The sequence below is a fragment of the Papio anubis genome, chromosome 13 (assembly GCF_008728515.1).
Source record: "Papio anubis isolate 15944 chromosome 13, Panubis1.0, whole genome shotgun sequence".
NCBI lineage: Eukaryota > Metazoa > Chordata > Mammalia > Primates > Cercopithecidae > Papio > Papio anubis.
The window spans coordinates 49,609,000-49,629,738 of NC_044988.1; the positions used below are offsets into that span (position 1 = coordinate 49,609,000).

A 20,739-nucleotide genomic window follows, 5' to 3' on the forward strand; every position below is an offset into this window, starting at 1 on the left:
TTCAGCATCTGCTGATGTGGGCTCTGCTTCTCCTTTTTCCCATGTTTCTCCTTTCTGCAGCTGTTTTTTTTTTTTTTTCTCTACTTCCTCTCTTATTCCCCTTTTTTTTCTTTTTCTGACTCTTGCTTCCCCATTTTAGCATCTGCTAATTTGGCCTCTGCTTCTCCTTTTTCCTGTGCTTCTCTTTTCTGCTGCTGTTTTCGCTTTTGCTAACTCTGGCTCCACATCTGCTTCTCCCATCTTTCAGCATCTACTGATTCTGCTACTTTTTCTGATGATTTTGCCTCTGCTTCTCCTTCTTCCTATGCTTCTCCTTTCTGAAGCTGTTTTTCCTTTGTTGACTCTACTTCCACTCTGATTCCCCCCTTTTCATCATCTTCTGATTCAGGTGCTTTTTGGATGATCCTGCCTGTGCTTTTCCTTTTCCTACCTCTGCTTTTCCTTTGTTGATTCTGCTTCTCTCTCTGCTGATGCTAATTTCCTTTCTGCTGCCAATGTTGATCCTGCTGCTTTTGCTCCTCCTTGGTCTTCTACATTTTGATGTGTTATACTATTTCTGACCTCCTCATAGCTTCACGTTTACATGGCCCTTAATGGCTATTCCATTCCTAATTACACTATATGTTTCCACTCAGAAATGCTCCACTATCTGTTTTTCAATTTCTGATTACCCTATACACACTACCTTAAAAAGGAATGTGATATTAAAGTAATGATACTATGTCGTAGGCAGCTGGTTAACTGATGGACTAGCTGTTACACAGCCCTTAGATGCTCACTTCTAGAACAGTCACCATGGCACAGGCTGGGAAGCAGAAAAACTAGAGACTCCCATGTTACAGAATGCAGTCTAGGACTACATAGACTAGGTAATCCATAGTCCATAGAAGGGAATGTACCTGAGTGAGCAATCCTTATTATCTCTGCTGGAAGTAGATTGAGGTGTTAGTGAGCAATGAGGTAATAATGTAAAAGAAGTTACTTAATTTTGAGAACTAGATAAAAAGACGAGAGTGTGCAGAGGACAGCTAAGTAGCAATGTGGAAAATTTTTATCCAGTCAAAAAGGAAAGACTGTAGACAAGTAAAAGAATGAAATCGTGTCATTTATGGCCACCTGGAGAACTCACGTTAAGTGAAACAAACCAGCCACAAAAAGATAAATATCACATATGTGGAAGCTAAAAATGTTGATCTCATACGCGATGCCAAAGAAAGTTCATCTTATATAGAGGTAGAGAGTATAGAATAGTGGTTACTAGAGGTTAGGAAGAGAAGGAGGATGGGGCAATAATGAGAGACTGGTTAAAGGAAACAAAATGAGGAATAAGTTCATATACAGGGAATAAGTTCTGGTGTTCTAAAGTACTGTAGGGTGACTATAGTTAACAATAATTGTTATTTCCAAAGAGCTGGAAAAGAGGATGTTGAATGTTTCAACATAAAGAAATGATAAATATTGGAGGTGATGGATATGCTATTTATCCTGATTTATTCATTGCACATATGTATGAAAATATCACTCTGTACCCCATAAATATATACAGTTATTATATATCAATGAAAAATTTAGAAACTTTTTTTAAAAAGAGAAGAACAGAGGGAGCAAGGTTTTCTGGCGAATGGAGTTGAAATTAAGAGCACAGAATTGAAGGGTTGATCAACATTGAAGATGTAATATCAGATCCTTTGATGCTAGAAGGAAGGAAGGAATTGTTGGCATTTTCCACTTCCATGATGGTATGCAGGTGTTTTACTGTTATTTTTCCGTTTCTGTTATAGGTCCTGAATCTGTCCCTCCTTCTCTTCTTAAATTAGTGATGAAACCCATAGCAACTGTTGGAGAAAGCTACCAATATCCTCCTGTGAACTGGGCTGCACTTCTCTCTCCACTTATGAGGCTAAATTTTGGTAAATATCATGTGTTTTTAAGTCTTCAGACTTTGATTTTAGTATTTGACCTGAATGGAAAAACAGATTCTGTGTCACAATGTGTAGTGACTGGATAGACTTTTCAGATCTTGAGGTTTGTCATGTTGGATGGGATGGTTGGTTTACTTTCACTCAGTCATTGAGCCCCTGAGGGTGAGGAAGAAGAGGTCTAAAGACACAGGCCAGATACACCTGCCAAAATCAATGCTTGACTGAGGTTTGCACATCACTGGGAATGTGGTACAGGTTCCATTAAGCTTGGCTTTGTGGTTATCAAACTACATTTCCAGAGCCATAGGTTTCGAGAAGTACCATGTGGGATGCTGTATTAATTTTCTGTTGCTGCTGTAACAAATTACCACAGTGGCTTGAAACAATACAAATTTATTATCTTTACAAGTCTATAGGCCAGAAGTCCAACATGTTTCTCACCAGACTAAGATCAAGGTATCAGCAAATTAGAATTTCTTTCTAGAGGTTCTAGGGGAGGATTCATTTTCTTTTCTAGCTTCTAGAAGCTGCCCACATTTTTGACTTGTGGCCCCCTTTCCCCATTTTCAAGGCAAGCAATGGAGGGCTAAGGTCTTCTCACACCATCATCTTTCTGGTTCTGTGTAGCCAGGAAAGGTTTTCCTCCTTTAAGGACTCATGTGATTAATAGGCACACTTAAATAATCCAGGATAATCTCTCCATCTTAAGATACTTAACCTTAATCACATCTGCAAAGTTTCTTTGCCATATAAGGTAGTGTATTCACAGGTTCCAGGTATCAGGATATGGACATTATTGGGTACCATTATTCTGCTTACTACAGTTATTTTGTGGTGAGAAGCAAACAGAGTGCACACCTCAACACCTTGAGTTCATCCACAGCAACCTATTTTATACAGAATAGGGTTACACATGCAAATATAATTTAATGTACTTTTTCCCCACCCTAACTCGAAAAATAAAAATAAAATAAGAATGAGGGGATGAAGAGCAATTTAAACAGTGTTGTAAAATTATGTGTGTTTGTGTGTGTGCCTGGCATGAGTGCTCTATCATTTATAGTAGAGTTCATATGATATGCAAAACATATGATATATAAAACAACTTGTATACTGTAATTTATGTGCAGTTTCAGAGATAAAGATAATTTTGACTATGTACAATTTTTCACTTAAATGCTTTCATATAAACCTAATCTCTATGTAAGATTTAATATCACCATACTGGGTTTCCAGAGATTTCATTTGAAAAACGTGTTCCTCTGTCCCTCTCCTTCTTTTGTGTGCTATATTGAAATGTTTGTGTTTCAGTTAAGTCCTTAGAAAAAGGAAGGAAAATAAGGTGCTGACTGGAATCTTACTACTAGAAAGGCTCGATGACTAGAGAATGTGACTGTATCTTTAAGCCATTCCTCACCTTGATATATTTCTTCATGGTCTGCATATGAGATGGAGAGAAGGGAAAAACAGAGATCAAGAGATTACTAGCTAGAATATTCTCATATTTTAGATAGTGTTTGAGTGTGTAGGTTCCTCTGGATATCGTAAGAGAAATTCCCCTATCTAGTTCCAGGCTCTTGCTAGTTCCAAGACTTGGGACTGTGATGCCTTTGGATACGTTATTTTGCCTCATAATTAACAAGTCTCTTGAAATATCTCTTCTGGTTTACTGAAGTTCTGTTACCTGCAGAAGTCACATAAGCAGATGCTTTGATTTGAGATATTAAAGCCTGAAAATGAGTCAGGAAAGTAACTATCTATTCAGATTCTTTTCCTTTCTTGCCTTTCAGGTGAAGAGATTCAGCAACTGTGCCTTGAAATTATGGTGACCCAGGCACAGTCATCCCAGAATGCAGCTGCACTATTGGGCTTGTGGGTGACGCCACCACTGATCCACAGTCTGAGTGTATGTAGTAACTAAGGGTCTTGGCCAACAGGAAGATATCGTTCTTTAGGAGGAGATTAACGTTCATTTGGGTGTGTGTTCTCAAAGTCAAGAGGAGACAGATGAGATCTTAACAAAAATTGAGGGTTTGATAGTAGCTGGCCTACATACTGGAAAATTATATAGTTCAGAACCCTGCCATAGCCATTACTATTCATGCTTAGCTACCATTTATTACAAAAAGTGGAAAATGATCAGAGGTATTAAAGTTCATTTCTCAAGATCATATAGCTAGAAAGTTGTGGAATTATTTGTACTTATGTTTATTTTATTATATAGTATATGTAATTATTTCAGTACATATTAAGAGAAAGGAAATCCATATGTACTTGACTCATCCATGTATTATCCTTCCCTTTTCCCAGAGGAGGCAGCAATTAAACTAACCAAGCCATGATTCGGTTAGGTGTCGCATCAAGGGGACCAGGGGATGTAGGTGGGAGAGTGTAGGTGGAGAGAATAAAAGATCTCTACTAGGCTGTTTAGCTTGAGCAAAGCGTTGAGAAAGAAATGACCCAGTCTGGTGTTTGTGATAGAGGGGCTAGCACCTTTCACGTATAGACCAAGGACAGATAGGAATAATAGGGCAAGAGATTTTAAGATGTGAAGTTAGTAAAGATGTATAATTTTGATTAGGTTTCAAACTAGAACAGAAAAGCATATTCCATGATTCTTTAGAGGTTTACCAGTTGATATAAGTTAAATGCTGTCATCTTTTAATTGTCTCCGTAATCTGGCCTGTTCTTCTGTCCTAGGAGGCTTTAATTGTTTGAGAATAGTGCAAAGCCCTCTTATCATTTCCTCAGTCTCTTGGCCTTTGTCCCTGTTCAGCACTGTTTCTGTTTTTGTTGTTGTTGTTGTTTTTGAGACAGTTTCTTGCTCCATGGCCCAGGCTGGAATGCAGTGGCACAATCTCTGATCACTGCAGGCTCTGCCTCCTGGGTTCAAGTGATTTTTGTGCCTCAGCCTCCCAAGTAGCTGACACTATAGGTGTGTGCCACCACGCCCATCTAATTTTTGTATTTTTAGTAGAGACGGGGTTTCAACAATTTGGCAAGTCTGGTCTCGAACTCATGACCTCAAGTGATCTGCCCACCTCAGCCTCCCAAAGTGCTGGGATTACAGGTGTGAGCCACCACGCTAGGCCTGTTTTTGTTTTTTTAAACCTTTCCTACTCCTCCTCACTGTCTTTAATTGAAGGTGGATGCTATCAAGGTCTACATTTTTCTGTCAGGTATTAACTTCACTCCACCTGTCTGCTCCAAGTGGCTCCCAGGTGCCTGCCACTTACTGAGCCCTTGCGGTGTACCTGGTAGCTGCAAGCACTCAGTAATTACAGAAATCAGACCTAATTTCTCTACAGCCTGACAGAATAATTTTTAAATAGCTTTGTTGAGTTATAATTGATATAGCCTAAAATATGGCTGTTTTAAAGTATAAAATGTGATGAATTTGAGTACCTTTATAGGTTTTTCAATCGTCACCAAGAATATTTCCATCACCTGACAAGTTCCATTGTGCTTGTTTGTAGTCAATCCCCACTCCCAGCTTCAGACCCAAGCCACCACCAATCTGCTTTCTATCTGTACCATTGCCTTTCTGAAACAACCTTTATTCTTATAATTTTATATAAATTATATATACATTTCATATCAATTTTAGAAATGCTTTAGAATGGAATTTTATATGATATGAATTTTTGTATGTCTGTCTTGTTTCATGTCTGAGAGATACATTTTATTATTTCCATTTTAACAGACTTATAAACTGAGGCAAATGGAGGTCAAAGGAAAGTTTGCCTAGCTAATAAATGAGAGAGCTGTATCTATCTGACTTCAAAGCCCTGTTCTATTCACTCCTTCTTCCTTTTGAATCAGACCCATTTCCAGCCTGTTGGGTTGGCCTCCAAAATTTTCCTAAATTTTACTTACCCTTTATCTTTTAGATCTGTGCTACTCTGTGCATTTGTCTTTGATTATTTGCCTTTATTGTTATCTTGGTTAATTAACAATTAAGTTTGTGAATTCATTTTCTTAAATATAAAATGATCTGAGATGGCATATTGTTTAGAATGAGGTCTTGAGAAAACTCATGCAACTACACCGATCTTTTTAGAAATTTGCAGAAAACATTGTTCTTCTGTCCCTCCCCTACTTTTGTGTGTTATCTTGAAAAAAAAAAATAGCACACAAAAAAAGTTTTTGCCAGATTTTACTTTTTAGATCGCTTATTTTGCCAGATTTTATGTTTAGATCACTTATTTTAGACTTGCTGCCCCTTTAGTAGCATGCTTATATTCCTAAGAATTTTCGAAGCCCACTTGGTTAAAGTCTGTCGCATAACAGAGCTGTTACTGACATGCCCTTTCTTGGCTCTCGTGAACTCTAAGGTGCCTGGGCAGTTCTACTTGCTCAGCTGGTGGTTTTACTTTGGTCATATATGGTCCCAGCATGTCACTTCTCCTTATTACTTCCTTATTTTTCTCAAAAGAAGAAATTAATAGTATCAGATGCTCTGTTTAGTTGATTTTCAGCAGATGAGCCTTTCATCTTCTAGAGCTTTTCTTGCCAGAGAATGTGACCTTTTAAAACTGAAAAGTAACTGTCATGTACTTTCAGAAGTAGCATTTTATTCCCATCACAGAAAACATCCAAGGTTTAAGCTGAGTAGTTCACAGATGGGTTGGCAAATCCATATAAACACATGATTCACCCTGGATCAGAAGTAACTGCAGCAGCCAAAATTACATGCATTGGTGGCCCATTGGACCATGAAGCTGTGGGAAAATGAAGAGGGGAGGAAGTAACCTGAACCTTTTATCTCTCAGTCTACCCTCAAACACAGTGATGACCTACAGGTTTTGAACATTTCAAAACCAGACTTGCCTATTTACATTCAACCTCTTCTGTTTTACTTCCAGCTGAATACCAAAAGATATCTCCTGATATCTGTACCTCTGTGGATAAAACACATCTCTGATGAACAGATCCTGGGTTTTGTTGAAAATTTAATGGTGGCGGTTTTTAAAGCAGCTTCCCCACTTGGAAATCCTGAGCTATGCCCAAGTGCCTTACAGGGTCTGAGCCAGGCCATGAAACTGCCCAGCCCTGCCCACCACCTCTGGAGTCTGCTCTCTGAAGCTACTGGGAAAATTTTTGACCTCCTGCCAAATAAGATTCGGGTGAGGAACAAAAATATTTACATTCCTGACAATTTATGTTTGGGATATTTTAAAGACTTTTTGGCAAAGTGGGGAGGTGTATGTTTTAAGAATGTGGGTGGGAAGGCTAGCAAGAAATAACCACATTCTTTACTAGGAGTGTGTTTGTTTCCAAGATCTAAATTGAGGTTGAATTTTTAGAACCAAAGTTTTGAGCAAGCTTAGAAGCAGTTTAACTAGTGCTGCACCAGGAAATTTGCTATTAGGTGTTTTTATCAAATGCCTCTTGTAGAAGACCAGAAAGCTCAGAAGTCCTTAAACTTTACACCTGGAGAATCATTGGGCATAGTTTCCCATATACTGTTTATATAAAACGATTTAGCATCAGCCCTTCCCGTCCTCCAAAAGACCTCTGAATTGTAATTTTACAAAGAGGTTAGAAATTTATTTGGGATAAAGGGATTTTGATAAGGAGAAAAAGGTATAGCCAAAAAGAAAACACACACACACACACACACACACACACACAAAAAACCCACAAAGTATCAGGAAAGATGTCTTCAAAATGACAAAAATTGGCCAAATGTTTTGGTTTGGTTAAAATTAAAATCTCATCAGCTGCTGTTCATGGGGATAAGAAAATCTAATAATTTGTCAGAACATTTTGACCCGTTATTTTACACTGTTTGTTGACATGTTTGGCATTTTTCTTTATCAGAGAAAGGATCTAGAGCTGTATATCAGCATAGCAAAATGCCTCTTAGAAATGACAGATGATGATGCCAATCGGATCGCCCAAGTTACTAAGGTAATAACATATCTTTCTATATCTTTTTTCATTATTGAGGCAGAAATTACAATTGAAGAATTGATTTCAGTGTCCTTTTGGCTGAAGCAAGTTGTGCTTCATTTTTGTTATTGGTTAATTTTAGGAAACTATTTCATTTATATTGTTGAACCTCTTGTTCAGCCTACTGATATGGTTGGTGCTTAACAAATGTTGTATGGATGAATAACTTTTTAACCCAATTTCTCCCACTTTGCCCTTCACCTGATCCTGTCCTTTGGCGTGAAGAAGGTAGTTGATTGAAAAGCAAGAACTATTAGCCCTGACACAGGATAATTTATCTCCCACACCCATGCCCAAGTCAAATGATGAATGAGCAAAAAGTAGCATGTCTGTAAAGTTGCCAGATTTAGCAAACAAAATACAAGATACTTTGTTAAATTTGAGTTGCAGATCAATAATGAATCATTTCTTAGTACAAGTACATCCCAAATGACACACTTGCATTTGAATGGCATTTTTGCATACCAGCTAATACCAATGGTCTAGAGAACTGTGAGCTCCCTTACAGCTGGTGGACTTCATGTCATTTACTTTACTTTATGGCAGGTTTGCCTATTCAATCATATCCTTGAATATCTACGTCATATTGCAGTGGTTCTCAGAATGTGGTCTTTGCATGAGTAGCATCAGCATCGCCTTGGAAATGATTAGAAATGTGAGTTCTTGAGCCCCCTGCTAGACCTACTGAATCAGAAACTCTGGAGATGGAGCCCAGGAGTCTATGTTTTAATTGTCTCTCCAGTGATTCTGGTGTAAACTAAGGTTTGAAAACCACTGTTAAAGAATATTTGGGGCCGGGTGCGGTGGCTCATGCCTGTAATCCCAGCATTTTGGGAGGCTGAGGAGGGTGGGACCATTCTGGCCAACATGCTGAAACCCCGTCTCTATTAAAGGTACAAAAATTAGCTGGGCATAGTGGCACACACCTGTAGTCCCAGCTACTGGGGAGGCTGAGGCAGGAGAATTGTTTGAACCCGGGAGGTGGAGGTTGCAGTGAGCCGAGATCCCACCACTGCACTCCAGCCTGGAGACAGAACGAAACTCCGTCTCAAAAAAAAAAAAAATTTGGAATATCAACATTTTGGAAGTTTGTTTTAAGCAAGGAGAAGCAACATAAGGAAATAGTTAAGAGGATGGACTCTGGAGCCTCATTGCTACAGTTTGAAATCCAGTTCTGCAATTTACTAGCAATGCGATCTTGGTTAAGCTTCATAAGCTCTGTGCCTCAGTTCCCTTATCTATAAAAGGCAGATAATAACACCTACGACTTAGATCTGTTTTGAGAGTTCAGTGAGTTAGTCCATGTTGAGTATTTGGAGTACTGCTTGGCTCAAGATAAGGACTCAGTATTTATTATCATAATTACTACATATATGTAACAAATTATATCCTATTATTACATGCATGTAATGTAATTGGAAATAAAGTATGTCATTTACTTCTTAGTACCTAGAGCTGAAAGTTGCTGTTACTCACTTGAGTTTCTACCTAAAATACCATTCAGAACATTGTCACTGGAACATACTAAGTAGTGTTCTGATGTCCCCTAAAGAGGTAGTCTACTTCAGCAAGGTCAGAGTTTGTTTCTGAAAAGAATAGAGGTAAGAATAAGATAGTGGTAGAGAACACAGACTCCCCCAGTTCTGTTTCTTACTCTGCCACCTGTAGCTATGTGACCTTAATTTAAGCAAGTTGCTTAACCACTGTGCTTCAGTTTGCCCATCTGTAAAGGTGGGATGATAATAGTGATCTACTGCAGAGAATTGGTGTGAGAATTAGTAAATACAGCATTTCTCAAATGTTTTAGTCTCAGGAACACTTTAGCTTCTTAAAAATTATTGAGGATTCCAAAGAGCTTTTAATTATAAGGGTCATATCTGTTGATATTTACCTTATTAGAAATTAAAGACTAGGAAAACTTCTAAATATTTACTTAAAAGCAATAATAAGAAAACCATTATATATTAACATGATTAATAAAAACATTTAAAGCATAAAAATTCAGTGAGAAAAGTGGCATTGTTTTACATTTTTGCAAATCTCCTTAATGTCTGGTTTAATAGAAGACAGCTGGATTCTCATGGCAGCTTCTTCATTCCATCTGTTGTGAGGTTGTTTTGGTGAAGTATGTGAAGAAATTCCAGCCTCATACAGATACGCAGGAGGAAAGGGGAAATGTGTGCTAATAGTCTTTTCACATAATTAACGGATATACTTCTTTTACATTTCACCAAAAAATTCAACAACTTGTAGTTCCTTTTTGTTAAAAATTTTTTTTAGACCGAGTCTCACTTTATCACTCAGGCTTGAATGCAGTGGCATGATCTCAACTCACTGCAACCTTCGTCTTCCAGGTTCAAGTGATTTTCCTGCCTCAGCCTCCAGAGTAGCTGGGATTACAGGCGTCCACCACCATGCCTGACTAATTTTTATATTTTAGTAGAGACGGGATTTTACCATGTTGGCCAGACTGGTCTCGACCTCCTGACCTCAAGGTGGTCCTCCCGCCCTGGCCTCCCAAAGCGCTATGATTACGGGTCTGAGCCATCTTGCCCGGCCAGCAACTTGTAGTTCCTTAAAGGTTAGTTGCAGTGTAAACTCTGAAACCATATCAATGAAACTTATATACTTCGTTACATTAAATTCCACTGGTCTGTTTTGTACTTTGGGTCTTTTACCCATGCAGGGTTTTGTAATAGCATACATTAGTCATTTGGAAAATATTGAATCACCGAGCTTTGAAGATCTTCCAAATGTTGACAATATAAAATAATCATACTGTTAATATCACTACCAGTCTCATCAGAAAAGCTTTTTACATATTGGGAAGCTGCCAGGCTCATAGAAGCAGAAACAAATTTTCCAAAAATCTAATTTTCTCTTGAAAGTTCAGATACTATCAGGTATTTTTCTTGAAGTGACAGGTTCACTTCCTTCAGTTTCAAGAAAATAATCTGTCAAATACCCAGGTTGAATAATAGTTTTTCCATCAATTATTCTTTCAAGTAAATGGTGTTCTGTGAAAAAAGTGGATATTTCACAGCCTAATCTTACAAGTGTTCTTCCTTGGCTTGAGACCACCATCATACTTGGGTATGCAGCACAATTCCCTTATAAGTATTTCTCAGTTTGTCCCGCAGAATATTTTTAAAAATATTTATTCAAGGGCCAGTGTTTAATGGAACTAATAATTATTTTTGTTTACAAGGATATTTTAAGTGAAATTGGCTTGTGAAAAAAAAATGTCAGTACAATATACAATGAATACTAGTATACTTTGGTGCTAACATAAAAATAGTTTTGACCTCACGGAACCTCTTACGCACCGTGGGGTTCCACAGAAGTTCTGCGTACCATACTTTGAAAACCACTGAATTAACACATGTTAAATGCTTGGAGTGATGCATGGCACACGGTAAGTACTGTATTTTTTAGTCATCATTTTATTATTATTTGTGTATGTTTACTAAATATCATCATGGACTAACTCCTGAACAGATTTATGGTTTTAATGAAGGAGCCAGGAGATGGCATTACAACCCTCTATTGTATGTTCATGTTAATTTAGCACACAGGCAGATGGGTCATGTGCTGTAGGAAATGAACAGAATAATGACATCCAACTCACCTTTTCTGTTTTGCCCATGCCATGAAATTCTGTAGCTACTTCAGTTAATAGTAACTAAACAATTTTTTTTTTTTTTTTTTAATAGAGCAACATAGAAAAGGCTGCCTTTGTCAAACTGTACTTAGTCTCTCAAGGACGATTCCCCCTGATGAATCTGACCGATATGCTGAGTGTTGCTGTGCAGCACCGTGAGAAAGAGGTGCTGGCCTGGATGATTCTGCACAGCTTATACCAGGCACGGATTGTGAGCCATGCCAACACAGGTGAGGACACCCTGGGGTGAATATCAGAAACAGGAATAGATCTGCCTGCTGTTGCTTTTAAGTTGCACTTGTGTTCTCAACTTAAAAATTAGTTTAGCGCTTATTGACACAGGTTAGGCCTTCTGGTGCCAAATGAGGAGTTACTTGGATAGAAATGAGCAGTTACAGCTCACAACATCCACTTTTTAGAAATAAGGATGGATTCTTTCGAGGGATTTTGTATTGTATTTGGCTCTGTAGACCCTCAAAGATACAAACAAATTAGCTGCTTCTGCCTGTTTAACTTCAGTTTCCCAAACACACAAGATGTCAATTGATTCTGCCTGACGGTTTCAGGAAAATGGCTTTTGGGTAGTCATTTACCAAACAAGAGAAAACAAACAAAAAAAATTAGCTAGTTATTTTACAGAAGAACTTCTCTGGGGTAAGAATAATCAAATCCTGCCACCCTACCCACAGTAGCAAGCTTGAAACTCTGCTAATGAATCACATGATGCAATTTTTAGACCATTTTCTACGTTATGCTTTAACAATTACTGAATAAGAGAGCTCCTCCATTGTTCTATCCAGCTTGTTGGTCATATGCTTACAATTTCTGGAGACTACATTCAAGTTCTGAATGGCACCAGGCTCCTGAGGGGTAGATGTGGCTGGGACGCTTGTGTGACTCTGGACAAATTGCTTATGCTTATGTGCCTGGTTTTCCCCATCCATCTCTTGTATTATGATTTTGAAGAAAAACTGACAAGCATGATTGTAATACTCTGCAAGACTGTATCGCCTTTAATATCAGCACTTCAGGAGGCCAAGGCAGGCGGATCACCTGAGGTCAGGAGTTTAAGACCAGCCTGGCCCACATGATAAAACCCTGTCTCTACTAAAACAACAAAAATTATCCGGGTGTGGTGGCGTGCACATGTAGTCCCAGCCACTCAGGAGGCTGAGGCAGGAGAATTGCTTGAACCCAGGAGGCAGAGGTGGCAGTGAGTCAAGATGCCACCACTGTACTCCAGCCTGGGTAACAGAGCGAGGCTCCATCTTGAAAAAAAAAAAAGAAAGAGAAATTTTGATTCATCATCCTCTGTGGCAGTCTGAAACAGTTTTTATGTCTGCATTAGTACCTTTCCACTGAAAAATGAACCTATGATGAGAAACTGGACTTTTTCACTCTAAGCCAAAAGTGTATGTATCAGGAAGAAATCTAGTAGGGGTTTCAAATGAAGCATGAAGTTACATGTAATAAACTGAAATAAGTTTGATGTTGCCTTTGGTTCTAACCAGAACCAGCCGGCTCTCAAATGTAGTTCCTGTTTTTGAAACCCATCCGTAGTAGTCTTTACTATGCTAGGAATCCTGTTTTTAAAAAAAAAAAAAAAATGAAAAGGGAAAAAAGTCAATATTTCTGCTAATGGAAATATAATGGCTGTATTTTGCTTTTCTTTACATGTCTTTGGGTTAGGTTTCCTCTGTGAGTTGGCATAAATTGGGAACACTTATGCAAAGGAGAACTGTAAAAACAACTAATCGTCAACAATTCAACATTGCTAGTTAGTTGGCATGCCAGATTTCTCCTAGTGTATTTAATGTTGAGAGAGAAACTCCAACAAATGCGTTTTATCACTAGTGGTCAGGGAGATTTAAAGAATAAATTGGCTTTTGAAAAATCAAAGACCAAAATACCGTTATCTGATGTGAATAATGTCAAAGAACTCTCTCACAGGCAGTCACAAGTCTCGGGTATTGCAAGGGAGCATGAAACTGGGTAATGGAGTCCTCACCCGGTGTTCTGCTTTAGTTATGATGGTTGTGACTGATCTGTTTTACATTTCAAAGGAAAACCATGGTCTAGTAAGAAAATACCCTTTTCATTTCAGGCGTTTTGAAGAGAATGGAGTGGCTCTTGGAACTGATGGGTTATATTAGAAATGTTGCTTACCAGTCAACATCCTTTCAGAATATGGCTCTTGATGAGGTAAAATCTAGAGGAGTAGTTTATAGCTTCCTTAAAATATAGAACTTATATTAGGTTGGTGCAAAAGTAATTGCGGTTTTTGCCATTACTTTTAATAATATAAAATATACCTAAAATATATGCTCCCAAAAGGGGAACACGTTGCTGTTTGCAGCTTTTCTTTCCCTCTTTCCTTTTATTTTAGACACACTTAATGATTCTCTGATGCCACAAGGAAATCAGTATTCTTGCCAAGCTCTTGGAGACACCCAAGGCTGCCCTTTGAGAAATATTTTCAGCAAAATATGTTTCTTGACAGGCAGAACACAAAGGACACTCGGGAGAGAGAGAACCCAAGCTCCTATGTAGCTGGGATTGATCCCATAAAGCATGTGGGAATATAGGGCTCTGGCCTCCACACTGGCCCAGCATATGGCTAAAAATGCCTGCTTTGAATAGGTTCCTGGAGTGTGTGCAGATAATCTTATGTGTGCACATATGGAGGGGAGTTTTTATCACACCTGCAAAATTACCTGTGACTCAAAAAAAGTGAGAACCACTAGTATTAGGTTTGCGTGAGTTTGAAAATAAAGGATTAGTAAATAAAATGAAGATAGCCCTTTCCTGCTTTCCTTCATTGTGTTGTCTTAGCTGGCAGCTGTGCATTTTGTAATAGCAGATTTTTTTTTCTGTAGGCATGCTTCATGAGTATTCTGTTTACTATGTGAGTCAAATTTGCATAACCTGGGGTGCTTTTTGAAATTCTGCCCAGTTTTTCTGAAGAGTTGTATGTCTTGTTGAATTTTAATTTGTGAGTTTAGGAATTTTAAGAGATTAGGAAGTACTTTTTAAACTTTTTTTGAACTTGCATGATCTGTCCTCTTTCTTCTGATTTCCTAAATTTTTATTAACTTTCTCTGTTTTCTTACAAAAACCTTAAAACACTGAGAAAATACGGATAAGCAGAAAGAAGTGTAGTTTAAATCACAGTAATCGAACTACTCAGAGGTGGCTTCTGTAATCACCATTTCAATAATTGTCTAGATTAGTCTGAAATCTAAATGGATAGATCCTGGACAGGTTTTTAAAATGCTTGAAGAAGCTGGGCACAACGGTACATGTCTATAGTCCCAGCCACTTGGGAGGCCAAAGCAGGAGGATTTCTTGTGCTCAAGAGTTCAAGACCACTCTGGGCAACATAGTGAGACCCCATGTCTTAAAACACTTGCCTTAAAAAAAAATGAAGACTTGCTCAAAAGTAGAATCAGAGTATACATATTTTTAAAAATTAGTTTTACCTACATAGTGATAAATATTTCTTCATTTTGTAAACTCTTTGAAAACATCAAAACAGGAACGTTTGGATCTTGATGTGATTAGGAATTGAATAAACGATGTTTCTCCTGAAATGTTAGAGCAATAATAATGAAACTGTTGGGTCTTCTGCCTTCACATAAAGGTACCTCAAAATCTTCTAACGCCCAAAAACATCTCTTCATTAAACATGGAAACTCAGTTTAATGTTCAGTTCAGTTCCTCTTCTGGGTAGGGGTAGGGCAGGAGGGACTGGTTGTGTGAAGGGGAAGATGACATTGCCTCACGATGGGGGCTGTGTATGTGAACATGTGTTACTTTGAATTGTTAAAACATGTGACCTAACGTCATTTCTATTTTCATCATAGGCTTTGGACTTCTTCTTGCTGATATTTGCAACCGCAGTGGTTGCATGGGCCGACCACGCTGCCCCTCTCCTCCTCGGTCTCAGTGCCAGTTGGTTGCCATGGCATCAGGAGAATGGCCCGGCTGGGCCAGTACCAAGCTTCCTTGGCAGGAGTCCAATGCACAGGGTCACTCTGCAGGAAGTTCTCACTCTGCTTCCCAATAGCATGGCTCTGCTGCTGCAGAAAGAGCCATGGAAGGAACAGACCCAGAAGGTGAGGCTGGCAGCCAGCTGCTTAGCAGGGCAGGCAGCCATTGTCTCTTCAGCAGTTTCTACTGTAGAATTGAGGTGGGAGTTAAGTACATCTTGAATCACACCACAGACTTTCCTACTCAGCCCCAAATCTCAGCCAGATGCAGAGTCTCAGAGTTTGAGGCTAGCCCAGGCTCGGGACAACTGCTGATTAAAAACAACAGTAAGGTGGCAACTTGCTTATAGCTGGGGGTGAGGTGGAGGAAAAGCCCACACTTTCGTTCATTTATTGAAGGCACGTGTTTTCTTGATCCTGGAGAGGAAAGGGTGAGTATGTCTCAGAGCTCAGAATCTCAAGGTGAGGGTAGACAGGAAGGCAAATTCAGAATTGCAAAGGGTGTGATAAGTAAGATACGGTAGTGATGAGCAAGGGAGGGAGTTGATCAACAATGCCTGGGTGGGTCAGGAAGTTTTCTGCCAGGAAATGTGGGTCGGGAGCATCCATCTTCTTGTAGCATCTTTAAGGTTCCCTGTAGCTTATTCCCTTGCACAGATATGCTCCAGGTACCCAATGTGCCCTGGTCTGTGCTAGATGCCAAACAGAGCTTTGTAAAGGTCTAATAGTGTCACCCTTGCCCTCAGGAAAACCCAAATTGTTTAGTTTGCTGTTCAGTCTAGTTCCTCTTCTGGAGTAGGGGTGGGGCAGGAGAAGGAGTTGGGTGAAGGGGAAGATGACATTGTGTCATGTTGGGGCCTTTGTATGTGAACATGTGTTACTTTGAGTTGTTAAAACATATGACCCAAAAGGAAACATTTTTTGGTTTTTAATATTGAGGTTCCCCAGGCTACTAGCTGTTCTGCAAAGCATGTGGTAATACTGTATTACTGTACTTCTCATTATATGTTTCTGACCTGTCCTTAATACAGTTGGTTGGAAGATTGTTTTTTGAATCTCATTTAATCAAAACTGGCTTTTTATGAAGTTGAAAGCTTAAAACTAACTTTTTGTTGCTTATTCTTGAAATCTGAACATTAATCTTTAAAAGCATTTCTGAACTGTAGACCCACAGTTCAGCTATGCACAACTCCACCAAGTGTCTCAACTAAAATGCCTCTTGTTTTTCTTAAACCTAATAAGCATTAGTATTGCTGCCCCAAATTTTGTGCTTTGTGTCCCATTTAAAATCAAATTTTGGCTGAGCACAGTGGCTCACACCTGGAATCCCAGCAGTTTGGGAGGCTGAGGCAGGCCGATCACCTGAGGTCAGGAGTTTGAGACCAACCTGGCCAACATGGTGAAACCCTGTCTCTACTAAAAATACAAAAATTAGATGAGTGTGGTGGCCTGTAATCCCAGCTACTCAGGAGACTGAGGCAGGAGAATCGCTTGAATGCGGGAGGCAGAGGTTGCAGTGAGTCGAGATCCCTCCACTGCTGTCCAGCCTGGCTGACAGATGGAGACTCTGTCTCAAAAAAAAAAAAAATTTAAATGTGGTATTCCCTTAAATTATTTCTGGACTGGGATACCGCGTTCCCTTTGGACTACAATGTAGACCTCTTGCATTGATTATATATTTGTAGTGCTTGATTTTTTTGCTTACCAGTAGGATATTATAGCACAAAACTGAGAAAAAGAAAATCAACAAAGAGAAAAAATTTGAATAAAGCAGGGAATTAGGAATATTTTCTTTTTCTCCCTATTTTACTCTTTCTTCAACCTAGCTTCTATATGTGAAACTAAAATGCCTATTACCTATCACCAATATATGTGTTTCTAATGAACCAAGATTGGCAGCATTCAGTCATTGATAAAATTACCCTGTATCCAATTCAAAAACAATTCTGGCTGCATCCTGAGGGATCAAACTCATAAATACTATGAGTGTCTACCTCATTTGCAGGATTTATTCATGGTTAACATGCTTGGCTCTTCCCGGTGAATTATTTTATGCCATTCCTCTTGCATTTCAACTTTCTGTTTCATATCCATTTGGGCACAACTGTCCTCATCTACAGAAACATATTTTATTTCAGAAACGGGGGCTTATATCTGATGTGTTTTCCATTTACTGCCCAGCGTAGGAGCCTAGACCAAGCTGCACACAGAACCAGGTGGGAGGCAGTATGATGCAAAGAAAGAGCATAGGGCTCTGAAGCCAAGTGTACTTGGGTTCAAATCTTAACACGGCTATACATTGAGAGTGGACTTCGGAAAGGTTTTTAATCTCTCTGGGCCCGTCAGAGTGATAAGAGATAATGTTCCTGACACACAGGAGGCCCTCTGGGCCCATGTTTACCTCCCTCTTAAAACCTGTATCAGCAACTGGGCGTGGTGGTTCACACCTGTAATCACAGCACTTTGGGAGGCCAAGGCAGGCAGATCACAAGGTCAAGAGATTGGGACCATCCTGGCCAACATGGTGAAACCCTGTCTCTACTAAGAAAAAACTACAAAAATTAGCTAGGTGTGGTGGCATGCACCTGTAGTCCCAGCTGCTCGGGAGGCTGAGGCAGGAGAATCACTTGAACCTAGGAGGCAGAGGTTGCAGTGAGCCGAGATTGTGCCACTGCACTCCAGCCTGGCAACAGAGCAAGACTCAATCTCAAAAAAAAAAAAAAAATTCCTGTATCAGCTCTCAAGGTATTCAGCAGGGATGTAGGTTTGACTTTGCCAGGTCATTTAACTAAATGGGAGCTGTGTCCAACTTTACCATATCTTATGCTTGGTTCCTGTCTCATCTGCTCCAGCTGGGGAAGGTATTGCCTAAGAACTGTAATCCCAGCTACTGGGGAGGCTGAGGCAGGAGAATCGCCTCATCTATGTAGGTCCAAGGGACTAACTGTTCTTTTGCTAATCGTAGGATTCTCTTCTTTGACACTATTCTTCATTTTTACCCTAGTTCATTGACTGGCTATTCAGCATCATGGAAAGCCCTAAAGAAGCCCTCTCAGCAAAGTCCAGGGATCTTTTGAAAGGTATTACTTCCATGTTTTATGCTCGACATAGGGGAAAAACCATTATTGTCTGCGGAGCAGAATGACATTCTAGTGGTTGCAGGTTGAGTATCTCTTATCCAAAATGCTTGGGACCAGAGGTGTTTTGGATTTTGGATGTTTTTGGATTTGGGTGTATGTGAACGTATATAAGGAGAAGCTTTGGGGATGGAACCCAAGTCTAAACACAAAGTTTATTTATGTTTCATACATACCTTACATACATGGCTGCAAGGTAATTTTATGTAATATTTTTAGTAATTTTGTACATGAATCAAGGTACTTGGTGTTAAGTACTTATGTGTGGAATTTTAACACAAGTGCTTGTGTTGTCATATTGAGGCTCAAAAAGTTTCAGATTTTGGAGGATTTTGGATTTTTAGATTAGGGATGCTCAACCTATATTGCTTTCTGAATGGGCTAATCTGGAGCTGTTTAGTGTGGCATTTTGAACCAGAAAGTAGACTTAAAAAGAATGCCAGTCCCTTTAAATTTAGCATTTATTTAAATTGTTTTAAAATGTTTTATTGTAATAGTTAAATATTATTTTAATTAAAATTCATAAAATTCAGAAAACTAAAAAGCAGCAAAGAGAAATCCAGAGTCCCATTGCCCAATGACAATTTTTATATTTTCCATAAGAATTTTTTGCTCCCTTTTGTGTTGTCTTACATATTTATAATCATATACAATTGAAAATACACATAACTCAAATACTGCCTTTTTAATTTTAACATTCTTTTTCAAACATTTAACCCTGTTCTTATACTGGCTTTATAAGTAGTGTTTTTAATGAGCTTCACAGTATCTTGCCAGGGAAACTAGACACTTCTCATACTTTCCGGCATTTAGATGATTACTGTATCTTTTGTACTTCTCTATCGACTTTGTTAACTATGATTGTAGGATCCACAAACATGGAAGATCTTTCTGTAAAACTCATGTAGATTATTTTACTCAGATCTGAGAAGTCATTTGGGCATTGGCTATATGGAATACAATAGCTCGTTCTTGTCCTTCATGTCTGGTGACCTGGGGGTCTGGAGCCTACCAGCGGCTGCCACGGATCTGATGTCTCTGACATGCTGTGAGATACTACACTGAAACTTTCACCTTCAGAAAGTTGCTCTTGGCCTATTCTGGAATAATTTATCTGGTCAGCCTGGAGTCAGAGTATGATCCATATTTTACCTATTACTATGGTATAGTTTATTGTTTGCCAAACAAGTAAGAATTCATTGATTCTAACCTGTCTCCTCATAGTGGTGGGAGGCATGTGTGTGCTACAACAGTGCTCCCACATGATTCTGATAAACCACAGAACTTCATTGAAAATCAGGGCTATGGTCTGACATGTTTTCACATTATCCATCCCTAGAGACTTGCTGCTAGGGCTTACTCTGTTTGCCCCTGGGAGTTTGTGCTCATTTTTAATGGCCATAATAACGTTGGTTGCTCCAAAGATATACTCTCTTAGGTCACAAAGGTGACAACTCATACAGATGAGGAAAGCAGTCATTTGGGCCAAGGAAGCTCATATTCACTTGATTATATAGTAGGCTTATTAGATTCACATACAATAATTGTGCAACTCTGGCTTACCTACATTCCTTCATATTATTATATTTCAAATAAAATCTCAATACATTTGTATTAATATTCTAAAATAAAATATATAAAAAATTACTTAAAGGAAGTACACAGAACTTCCTATTTTAAATTGATCCCTGAGGGACCTGTGACAGATCAGAAATAGTTTGGACTTGGGGATACATGTTCAGATATACTTTAGTATGGTCATACTTGCTCCATTGAGTACATGAACCTAACTTTATTATAGGGTCAGGTTATTCATTGTTGTTTTTTAGCGTTAAGTAAATATTTAATGGAAATACCATATTCAAGTAGAAAAGAGCACAAATTGTAAGTAGATTTTTACAAAGGGAACACAGCCATGTAATCAGCACCCTCATCAAGAAAAAAAAAAAAAAACATCACCAGCATCCCAGAAGTCAGCTTTCATTTTAATTCTGCAAAATTTCCCATTAACTGATTACAGGATAACTAAAAAATAAAAATTAACTTTACCCCCAATATTTATAAATGGTTTTTTG

The 20,739-nt window shown here is 38.8% G+C and overlaps 1 protein-coding gene across 5 annotated transcripts in view; it reads left to right on the plus strand.

The window, feature by feature from the left end:
• The window catches only part of FOCAD (focadhesin), a 315,881-nt gene that overhangs the window by 291,346 nt on the left and 3,796 nt on the right, over nt 1-20,739 (plus strand). For all 5 annotated transcript variants that reach the window (XM_017949827.3, XM_021927475.2, XM_031654276.1 and 2 more), the window contains 8 exons: nt 1,782-1,910; nt 3,713-3,828; nt 6,788-7,048; nt 7,746-7,835; nt 11,591-11,768; nt 13,643-13,740; nt 15,402-15,653; nt 18,532-18,607. In XM_017949827.3, coding sequence (XP_017805316.2) covers nt 1,782-1,910; nt 3,713-3,828; nt 6,788-7,048; nt 7,746-7,835; nt 11,591-11,768; nt 13,643-13,740; nt 15,402-15,653; nt 18,532-18,607 — 1,200 coding nt within the window. The remainder of the gene's footprint in view (nt 1-1,781; nt 1,911-3,712; nt 3,829-6,787; nt 7,049-7,745; nt 7,836-11,590; nt 11,769-13,642; nt 13,741-15,401; nt 15,654-18,531; nt 18,608-20,739) is intronic.